The sequence below is a fragment of the Rhagoletis zephyria genome, unplaced genomic scaffold (genome assembly GCF_001687245.7).
Source record: "Rhagoletis zephyria isolate East Lansing unplaced genomic scaffold, Rhagoletis_zephyria_1.1 Rzeph_scaffold_03263, whole genome shotgun sequence".
NCBI lineage: Eukaryota > Metazoa > Arthropoda > Insecta > Diptera > Tephritidae > Rhagoletis > Rhagoletis zephyria.
Window position 1 is genome coordinate 47,787 of NW_016160346.1, and position 11,141 is coordinate 58,927.

The window sequence follows — 11,141 nt, forward strand, 5'->3', positions numbered from 1 at the left end:
CTGGATTTTTTCATTCTACATTTAGTCACTGCTGAGTTATTTGTGCCAATTGAGTTGATTTTTTTTTTCACAGTAATTAAAGCACATATGTTCATACTAGTACTTGAGACCTTGGAAGCTGCTGGCCATGCAAATATTAGATATTAGAATGCACATACAACGAAAAAGAGCAATTAAATTTAAATCGAAAGCAGAAAATAAAAACTAAAATACCCCCAGCGTTGGCAATAGCTACTGGTAGGGCTACTATACTTACACAAGCACTTATGCATCTACAGCTGATTGAGCAATGCACTCACCGGGTATTTACTAATGAAAGTACGAGTGGAGTATTTTCCAGTATTGCGCATACGTCACGTCGACCAGCGTGATGCAAGGTGGATGTAGACTTCGCAAGCATATCAACTGTACTTTAATTGGACTTCGCAGTATTTTACTAAGTCCAATAATTACAGCTTACTCATTTTAGTGCAGTAAAATCTATGCAAACTCTGCATATATGCACCTATTTATTTATGTAACATCATTGATTTATTTGCGAGAATTAACTGGAATTTGAGCTGTTGTAATAAAGTTTACTTATTTTATGAAAATATGTATTCATATATATGTATGTAAGTATGTACAACTTTTGCGGCAATTTATTAACGTATGAATGCGCATTTTTCTTTTGTAAATATTTCAACAGAAAATGTAAACAAACGCATGTAAATATTAGTTTCAGCAGAAGGTGACTCGTTCTTGGCAAAGTATCTATGTACATACATATGTACATACCTCCCCCTNGTGCTAGGTGGATGCAGACTTCGCAAGCATATCAACTGTACTTTAATTGGACTTCGCAGTATTTTACTAAGTCCAATAATTACAGCTTACTCATTTTAGTACAGTAAAATCTATGCAAACTCTGCATACATGTACCTATTTATTTATGTAACATCATTGATTTATTTGCGAGAATTAACTGGAATTTGAGCTGTTGTAATAAAACTTGCTTATTTTATGAAAATATGTATTCATATATATGTATGTAAGTATGTACAACTTTTGCGGCAATTTATTAACGTATGAATGCGCATTTTTCTTTTGTAAATATTTCAACAGAAAATGTAAACAAACGCATGTAAATATTAGTTTCAGCAGAAGGTGACTCGTTCTTGGCAAAGTATCTATGTACATACATATGTACATACCTCCCCCTTACACCATTTGGACCTGTTCAGACGCTTACGCAAAGTGTTATTACAAAAGCATGAGCTGTCTTTTTACAAGCACATGCGACCATACATATGTAATAATTTGAAAAAGTCTGTACATATTATTGTTCCTATGAACCACATATACTATATACATTAGGGTGCCTCGCCAAAAAAAGTTGTGGTTTTACTTATTTAATTTTAAGACATCCGCCAAAATATTTCGGGAAAATGTTAAGATTTATGTGAGCTGTACATATTTGAAAAAAGCATACCAAATCTCATTATTTTGATTACGCTGATAAAATGTTTAAACATTTTTTCATAATTTAAAATTCAAATGGCAATAACCAGAAACAAAGTAAGCAGAGCTTTTGAGCTTCAACTTTTTCATGCAGAAAAATTATAATAATCAAAATCCAAAAGCCAATAACCAAAAACAAAATAAGCAGAGCTTTTGAGCTTAAACTTTTCTATCAGCTGGGGAGATTTTATTGAAAAAGTTATTTTTTAAAACTAATTTTATTTATAAACAACTTGATTATTGGATGTATTTTCAATCGGCCCAGCTCACGCAAATCTTACTGATCCACCGAAATATTTTGGCAGAAGTCTTAAAATAATATAATAAATTTTATTATTTCGCTGGAAAAAGCGTATCGATTTTTATGTGCGGAGAGTGATGTACCCTAATGTTCTTGCATATGTATATTTGTAGTATTTATAGGTATTTAAAATTTATATGTAGTTGCATATGTAATTAGAGTCCCCGCCCTCGCATGATTTCTTTAGATTTGTCCGGTTTTCACGAGACTTTGGCGTAATTTACCTTGTGTTTGTTCCACCCCAGTGTTTAGCGTATTTTTTTTATGTTCATGACGTTTGCAAAATTCATTGTTGCAGAGATTGTTTCACACTAATGCAAAGCTTTACAATTTGAAGGAAGCTTTTAGTCAAAGTCTGCGGCTTTTAACTATGAAGCATTTTTTAATCTTCAAATATCAGAAGAATATAGAAATCAAAAATTTTGTATGAAATTGTCACTTACAATTGTGGTAAGCGCCTTGATGCTGCCATACAAAAGGGAGGGACCTATAACTTTAAGCCGACTCCGAACGGCGATTGTATTTTTGTGAGAAGCTGTTTTTCATGGCAGCTATAGATTAAAGACATTTAAATTCTCAAAGCATACATTTAATACTATTTTCCACAAATGATTTTTTTTAATAAAAATTAGCATGAAATATTTGAGCTAAATCTTTTTTGAGCTAAAAAAAAATGTTCACTATTTTCGAAATGTGTGTAATAAAATTTCCTCGAATTTTTTCGCAAATAAAAAAAATATAACTTTCAATTAATGAAGTAGGCAATTAAACAAAAAAAAAAATGAATCAGTTTTTCCGTTAAATTGTAAGTCTTGAAAGTAAAAAAAAAAAATTATATACATATATTTCACAGACAATATTTGCATTCTGACCTTTTTTCATTTTTTTTTTTTAATAAAATGAAATTCTCTTTTAACATATTCAAATTAAGCAAAAATAATAATAATAATAAAACAGCTTAAAAGTTCATTTTTTTGAAAAGTATTTAAAAATTACTCGCAATTTTTTTAAGAGCTTTTTTGACGCTTAATAAAGCAAAATATAAAAAAATCATTAAAAATGTTTTTTTTTTTTTGAAAACAGATATCTACATACATATTTTTTGTGTGCGTATTTTTCTTATAAAACTTTCAAAATGGTGCAATAAAAAATTTAGTTTTTTTTTGAAATCCATAGCAAAAAACAAAATCTACAAGATATTCGCATTTCAAGATAAGTATTTGCTCTCACCTACATCATTTCGTTTAGTAGAAAAATTTTGAAAAACCATTTTTTTTATTATTTCAACAAAAAATTGTAAAGAAAAATAAATTCGCATTTCAAAATCTCTGCCTTTCCATCATTTCGTTTGGTAGAAAAATGTTATAAAAATTTTTTTTTAATAAAAAAATTAATTAAAAATAAATTCTTCTTATGAATTTTTAATAATGGCTAGCGATAAGATTTTTGTAGTAATACTCCATGTTTATGGTAAATTGCCAAAAAAAAATTAAAAGTTTTCCGTTTCTCCTTGGGTAAGTTTGAAAATGTTTTATCAACGCCATTCAGGCATTGCGTACAATAGTCTTCTTGCAAATACAGACATATGTATGCACATAACTCAATAAGTCCACACTTTTGTTTTCTGCATAAGCCAGCATTTCCCTTTTCCGTAGACGGAAAAACAAGTAAATATTTACAAAATCGGCCGACATGCTGAGCTAAGCGTAGACAAAAAGTGACAGTTACATACATACATACGTAGCATATTTCTTTCCTTTAATTGCTACTCAGCTCATTTTCACGTCTTATTTTTGCCTTCTTTTTTCAAGAATTTTCACTATTGTCAACAGCGTAGATAATGTATTTATGTATCGTTTTTCATGTCGCTTGTTGCTTTCCATTACCATTGGCGCGGTCATGCACGTGTGCTTAACTAAATACAATACATACATATCGCACGAGTACTGACGTCTGCGGAAATTCACAGACATTAAAAGCTCAAAAATTTAGCCAAAAAAAAAAACGCTTTTATATTCACACTTAATGTCTAATATTTAGGGTGAACATTTATTAGAGAAAATTAAGTACTCCCTCACTGTGACAGTCGATTAATTTTATGTTGTATTGCTGATTACAGAATTTTTCGCAGTACTTTCGTTGATAGTTCATTTTCCTCTTCTTTTGTGTTCATTTTTTTGTTATTGCTTGAATGCTTATGTATGTAGGTAACTGTGTTCATACATATGTACATATGTCTGTATCTTATCATCACATTAATTCAGCACTTAATTAAATCGAAGCCAATTGTTTTTCTGATGAACCTTCAGTTATATGTGGGCTGTGTTTATGATTTAAATGTACCAGCTGCGAGCCTGTCAATGTTAGGTAACCAAAGTAGAAAGCTGTTAATATTTTTGATGTCAGCCATGAAGTTTGTGAGGCAAATATTAGGCTAGGGCATACCTATGTACATACATACACTGGCGATCTAAAGTAAAATATTTGCAAAGTTTTTCAAGTTAATTTTTTTTTTGTTTTTTTTTTTATAAAAATGTGGCTCATGTTTTAATCTAAACCACATAAGCCACATTTTCAAACTTTATACAGAACGTAGAAAAATTCAACAAATTTTCATCTAAATTTTGAACTTTTTAATCTGAATTTTTAGAAAAATTGTGTATTTTGTAATTCTAGTGGAACAAGTAAAAGTTTTAAGCCGCTAAAAAACCGCGTTGATTTTTAATGATTTTTCTATTGCTGACGGCTTTTTGCACTTTTTACCATATAAAAGTAAATTTATTGTACAGTAAAATGCGCAAGATCGTTTGCAAACAAAATTTAAAAAATTAACGGAATATTTTATACATATGCATAAAACCGCAAAATGCGTCGGAAAAAAATTCATTAAAAATCAACGGGATTTTTTAGCGGCTTAAAATTCAGATTAAAAAGTTCAAAATTTATATAAAAAATTTTTGAATTTTTCTACGTTCTGTATAAAGTTTGAAAGTTTGATTTATGAGGTTTAGATTAAAGCATGAACCATATTTTTACAAAAAAAAAGAAAACAAAGAAATTTCTAACTTGAAAAACATTGCAAATATTAAACAAAAAACGCCATGCACTCACTTTTGCTTACCAGTGTAGATAGTTTTATTTTTCGTTCGTGCCTTTTCATTTTGAAAAATTCGCGATCGACCAAAATTTTTGAGAATCATTTGGCATAGCTTCATTCATAAGCAAAAGCTGAGATTTGGCTAAATGTATGCGACTCTGCCTGAGTTATTAGAAGCAACGGTTCACTTAATTTCGTCATATGCAGGGCCCCACATTTTTGTTATTTTTTTACGAATGCTCTTAAAATCCGCTTTCAAATTTATTTGAATTTATAAACTTGGCAAAATACTATAATTTTTATTTTCCAACTTAATTTTCGGTCAAATCCGGGTCCTGTGAGAATTCTGCGTCTGGAAGGATTTTGAAAATTTTTTAACTTAAAGTTTTATTTTCAGTAAGGCGCGTAATTTTAGTTCCCTTTATGAAAAAAAAAAATATGTGCCAAAAAATATTTTTGCCACACAATTGCCAGGCATACCAAGCTTGTGCAAAATTTCAATTGCTCTGTGCTATTTTTGCAAAATATTAATAGCTTGTCATTGAACATTCAAACAAGCGCAGCGCAAAACTTAGTACTTAAATATGTATGTATGTATGCAGATATGTATGTCTATTTAATTATATTAAATCCAGCATTTCGTGGAAATCATCTTGTCAATCTGCTACACGCGCAGTGCTAGAAAATCCCTTTAGTATTTTCAGAGGAAAAACACTTGTCTTGATAAAGATCAGTGACGCTTTTGCGCGACTGCGATCCATAGCCGGAAATTAGAAATGTTTTAACAAATGTAAAAATAATTTTTAAATAATAAATCGTACAGAATTTTTTTTTTCGAAAAGCCTTGAAGACCTCGAGAGTTTTAAAATCGTCACAGAACTATCCAAATTCGTTTGAAAACTTCTTTCAAGCCTGGACTTAGGAGTTTTTTTCATAAAATGTTCCCCCTTCTTCATTCACTTACAAATATCAAAAATTACACTTCAAATTTATCTACGTGTATGATGGAGCAGCACGATTTGGCTAATTTGCAAGCTTTTAGCACTTCAGCTGCGATTTGTAGCTGCCAAGGCGCCGACTATGCCGCTCAAACGATAAATATGTATGTAAATTGAACGTCCAATTAACGACTTGCGTATTTTTCCATGTATCTAAGATGCCTACAAACGATTTTCTCAGAAAAAAACTTTCAAACAAAATAAAAGATGTTTTTACCCCTCTCAATTAGCGACTTCATACTTATCTGCAAGAATAGTGTTTTAGTTTAATAACTACTTTATACACATGTCAATTATAAGGCTTTGCAGTTATTCTGGAATGCCATTTTTAGCTATATTAAATGTATTTTTATTCTGCCCTTTTGTCACTAAATAATTTTGCTTTAAGCTTTAATTAATTCTCTTATTTTCTTTCTACCATTTCAGGATGTTTCTCCACACGTTATTTTGTTACTTTCATGCTCTTCTTGGGCATGGCCAATGCCTATGTGATGCGTACAAATATGTCTGTGGCTATTGTGGCTATGGTCAATCATACAGCCATCTCCAGCGGTAATGAAGATGTCGTAGACGATGAGTGTCCACATCAAAATCTAACTGTGGTGGTGAGTAATGCATGTTGGTTAATGAAAGTTTTATTGAAACCGAAAATATTCGAAATTGAGAACTTTAAAATACTCTAAAGGTTTTAAGTGACTGCGCTTTTAGAGCAGTCGTGCTTTTCATAGAGAAAATTCGAAAATTGTTTCCAAGAAAAGTCTTCTCAAAGAAATGTAACGAATTGAAGCGGAAGATCAGGCGCGTAGCCAAGAAATGCTTAGTTTTTTTGCTTCATCTTTAGTCTTTGTTGAACGGATTCTCTACATAAGGCGCCATTCTCTCATCCATGATACTCTAATCTTAGCCTCGCAAAAGCTGGACACGCTACTGGAAAGTGTATTTATCCACCAGGCAATTGTGGTAGAAAGGATGAGACGTAATTTTCAGTCTTATGTGTGAATTCCGATTGCATAGTGAGCATAAAGAGCCCCTTTGACAGCGCACGATCTAGTCAGAGCTTTGCAATTGCGCATAGCCTATTTTTCTTCACCGCCTTTCGCTGAGTTGACATTATACTGAAGCAGACCAACTAAACCACAAATAGTCAGTGGCGCTCTCATTCGCTTCCTTTCCGCTGATATGATTTTAAGTGTACCCTTCGCCGCCAATGCCTGCCTTATTGAGGTCACACTTTTAATAAGTGCATCTAGAGAGTCTTTAACGGCAACCACATCCGTCTAAAAAGCGCTACAGACGACTGAAAGTCTAAAGTTGATATTGATGGAGAGCTAATGGTATTAGACCTCCATCAGACCTCCCAACAAGCGACTACCCAACCGTGATAAATTTCACTGCTTCCTACCTTTCTCATACCTTCAGGTAATGTGTATAGAGAAAGAGCTGCTTTTGGTCATTTAGGCGGCACAGTGATCCGTGTAAGTAGCCGAACTCTCAAGAATTTTACCGTGTATTGACACTGAGATTCTTAGGCATACGGATTCCCTAAGAATTCCAATAAACGAGAGTTTCATATAGGGACAAGAACTAACGTTGGTCGAGATATCCGATCCTTTAACAATAGATTGCCTGTAGTAATATAAGGTTATGCCTTCCTCTCCCTATGGTCAATGTTAGGTTTCCCCGACTGCTTCCTATCTCAGACCAAGTCGGGAAGCAACAGACATATCCTTCTAACCGAAGGAACAGTTTCTTTTGGGGAACTTGTTCTTTCGGGTGAATAACACAAGTTCGGTCATACTAATATACTTCTTTCAAGTGGATACTTCTCTACACGAGGACGTATGCCCATTAAATGTATTCACGGATGAGTCGAGGTTTTTTTGTCAAGAGCTCTAAGTCAACCACCAGTGTAGACTTTCAGAATTCCGCAGCGTTTTGAGAGTTCAACACTGTTATATTCTGATAAGCATTGCGCAACTGGGAACTTAGGTTATAAGTCCTAAACTGGCTAATTTCTGACTAGGTCGGTTTTGAATATTTCGAGATCAGACTGATGTGAGCGCCTCTACATTCCAGAATATTTAATAAGGCAGGTCACCGTCGAGATCGTTTCGCGTAACATGGTATAGAAGTTACTTATCATAGCCTACGGGCTACTCTTGGCGATATAGGCTTTAAATGAGCTCAGCGACCGTTCAGCGAAACTTTCCTAATGCAAGGTCGATGGCTGAAGAAGCTTCTTGAAATACCTGAGCAGCAACCCTCGATACTAACAAGCGTCTGACCGGACGCTGCCTAGTGGGAGCGCCATAGTCAAGACATATCACTATTTTACACGGACTATAGGTACTGCTGTTTGAGGGATAAAGTTATACGAACGTCTCAAGCTAATTATGTTAAGTACGCTGCTTTTTGGAGGCCACGGTTTAAGCGTCTCAGAGCGTTTCATAAAACCTGTGACGGGATAAGCAGCTAGTGGATTTTCTTTATGAACAGCCAGTGTTTCTTCTACTGATTCACTTTCTTTTCGTTTGCAGGGCTTAGGCCCGTCAAAATGAGCAATTTCGTTGTCTAACTTAACCGAAGATCCTCACTACGTTCAACGTGCTCACCTTCTAATCTGCACTAAAGAAAGCTTAGGCGTTGATAGCACTCCTCAGTTTGTTCTTAATTTGTATTTATTGAAAGAACCGATATTTCAATTCAAAAAAAACTTTAAAAAGTCGAAAAAATCCTTCAATTGATAAATATAGCTAATGTAATTTTTAATTTTTTGCATCCAACAGGAAAATGGACAAGATGGCAGCTTCGCGTGGAGTTCAAGTTTACAGGGCTATATTTTATCTTCATTCTTCTACGGATATGTGATAACGCAGGTAAGTTTATTTCTAAACATTTTTTACAACTCAAATAATCCCTGCACTGAATTAAGCACTTGCACTTCATCCATAATTCTATACTGCAATTAAAAATTTTTCCACACTCTTTTCTCCACAGATTCCATTCGGTATTTTAGCGAAAAAATACGGCGCCATGAACTTCCTCGGCTGGGGTATGTTGCTCAATTCGGTTTTCGCCTTCCTCGTGCCAGTTGCCGCCTACGAAGGTGGTGTCTATGGTCTCTGTGCGATACGTTTTATACAGGGACTCGGTGAAGGCCCCATTGTGCCATGTACGCATGCGTTACTCGCCAAATGGATACCACCCAATGAGCGTTCACGTATGGGTGCCGCTGTCTATGCAGGCGCACAATTTGGTACAATTATTTCGATGCCGCTGTCGGGTCTGTTGGCCGAGTATGGTTTTGCTGGTGGTTGGCCGTCGATTTTCTATGTTTTCGGCGCTGTTGGCACAGTTTGGTCTATAGCTTTCCTTTGGCTAGTCTATGAGGATCCCTCATCACATCCACGCATCGATGAGCGTGAAAAGAAGTACATCAATACAAGTCTTTGGGGTACAGGCGATCAAAAGGTGAGTGTGAGTGGCACACTTTTTGGGGGGAATATTTTTTTTTTAAGATAACAATAGAAAACTAGTTTAGTAGTTTCACTTTGATTCTCTTCTCACTACTACTATTTCTTCATTGAACACTTTTCAGGTACCTGCCATACCCTTCAAGTCTATCGCCAAGTGCCTGCCTTTCTATGCCATTCTGCTTGCCCACATGGGTCACAACTATGGCTATGAGACGCTAATGACAGAGTTGCCCACTTACATGAAGCAAGTGCTGCGCTTCTCGCTGAAGGCCAACGGTTTGCTGTCATCGCTGCCCTATCTGGCTATGTGGCTCTTCTCGATGTTCATTTCGGTGATTGCGGATTGGATGATCACGTCCAATCGTTTCACACACACATCGACAAGAAAGATTATCAACAGTATTGGTGAGTATTTAGTTCGGGGTCTTAAAATTTTTGATTTTAAAACGATTTTATCTAACCGTTATCGTTTTTTTTTCCCCACCCCATAGGTCAATATTGTCCTGGTATTGCGCTTATTCTCGCCTCATACACTGGCTGTGATCGTGCCTTAACGCTTGCCATACTCACGGTGGGCGTGGGTCTTAACGGGGGTATCTACTCTGGCTTCAAAATCAATCACTTGGATTTATCGCCACGTTTTGCCGGCTTCCTGATGGCCATCACAAATTGCTTGGCAAACTTGGCTGGTCTGCTGGCGCCCATTGCCGCTGGCAATTTAATTAATAATAAAGTAAGTTGATTAACTCGTAACTGTGTCGCTTTTCAGAACTGCTGCTGACGTGTTGACGGTCGGCTCGCATTTCGCCTTAATTTTTCATGTTCACACTTAACCAAGTCTCCTTCCCCCTTCTCTTTTTCTCTCCCCATTAGCCTACCATGGGTCAGTGGCAGATCGTCTTCTTCATTGCTGCCTTCGTGTATATTTTCTGCGCGACTTTCTATAACATCTTCGGTTCCGGTGAACGTCAATGGTGGGACAATCCAGCCAATGACGTTAAGGAACCAGCAGCATCTGTTATGCCAGCAACAACGACGCTGACAACGAATGGTGCGCATCCACGCTTTCTAACGGGCGTGGACAATGGTTTAGCTGCGGCGACGGGGAATATACGCGAAACAGGACAATAAGTGATGAGCGTTCGAGCGTTTAAGAATAAGAAGCAACTCGAAATTCGGTTATACGCTCGCGATTTAAAGCTGTGCAAGTTATGTAGATGAAAACAGGCAGACAGTTAGTTGTTTAAGAATATTGACTTTATTTTTATTTTTTGAATTTTTAACGCTAAGTTATAGTGAATTTAAGTGCGATAAATAGGTATATGTGTATTAGTAACACTAAAAATGTACCAAGATTAAAAAAAAAACATTATGCAGCAGCATATAGTCAGCGTGATAAAATCCACTGAGCCAGAAGTATAGCTAAAACCGAGTGAAAGTTAAAGTCGGCATAATTTCATGTTGGCACGTAGCGTATAATAAACATAATGAACGAAAAAAGACAGTTGCCGCTAAAAGTATGCAACACATCGAAAGTATATAATACGGAATTGGTGCCAGCTTAGTGGTGCTTTTTTAACAATCCAATTGCAATTTTGTGGCCGTGGGCCGTAAAAATTTATTTATTGAAAGTTAATTTTTTTTAANCAACAATCCAATTGCAATTTTGTATGTGGCCGTGGGCCGTAAAAATTTATTTATTGAAAGTTAATTTTTTTTAAGAGCAAATAAACATTTATTTTATACACACACTGTTGAAGCCTTTGGAG

The 11,141-nt window shown here is 35.2% G+C and overlaps 1 protein-coding gene across 4 annotated transcripts in view; it reads left to right on the forward strand.

Moving 5' to 3' along the window:
• Picot (putative inorganic phosphate cotransporter protein picot) overlaps positions 1–10,739 on the forward strand; it is a 43,355-nt gene extending 32,616 nt beyond the window's left edge. For 3 of the 4 annotated variants that reach the window (XM_017623609.1, XM_017623610.1, XM_017623608.1), the window contains 6 exons: positions 6,323–6,501; positions 8,683–8,772; positions 8,894–9,367; positions 9,495–9,777; positions 9,864–10,105; positions 10,246–10,739. In XM_017623609.1, coding sequence (XP_017479098.1) covers positions 6,323–6,501; positions 8,683–8,772; positions 8,894–9,367; positions 9,495–9,777; positions 9,864–10,105; positions 10,246–10,503 — 1,526 coding nt within the window. In that variant the 3' untranslated portion in view covers positions 10,504–10,739. The remainder of the gene's footprint in view (positions 1–6,322; positions 6,502–8,682; positions 8,773–8,893; positions 9,368–9,494; positions 9,778–9,863; positions 10,106–10,245) is intronic. The other variant, XM_017623611.1, reaches the window with a different exon arrangement.
• The last annotated feature ends 402 nt before the right edge of the window (positions 10,740–11,141 follow it).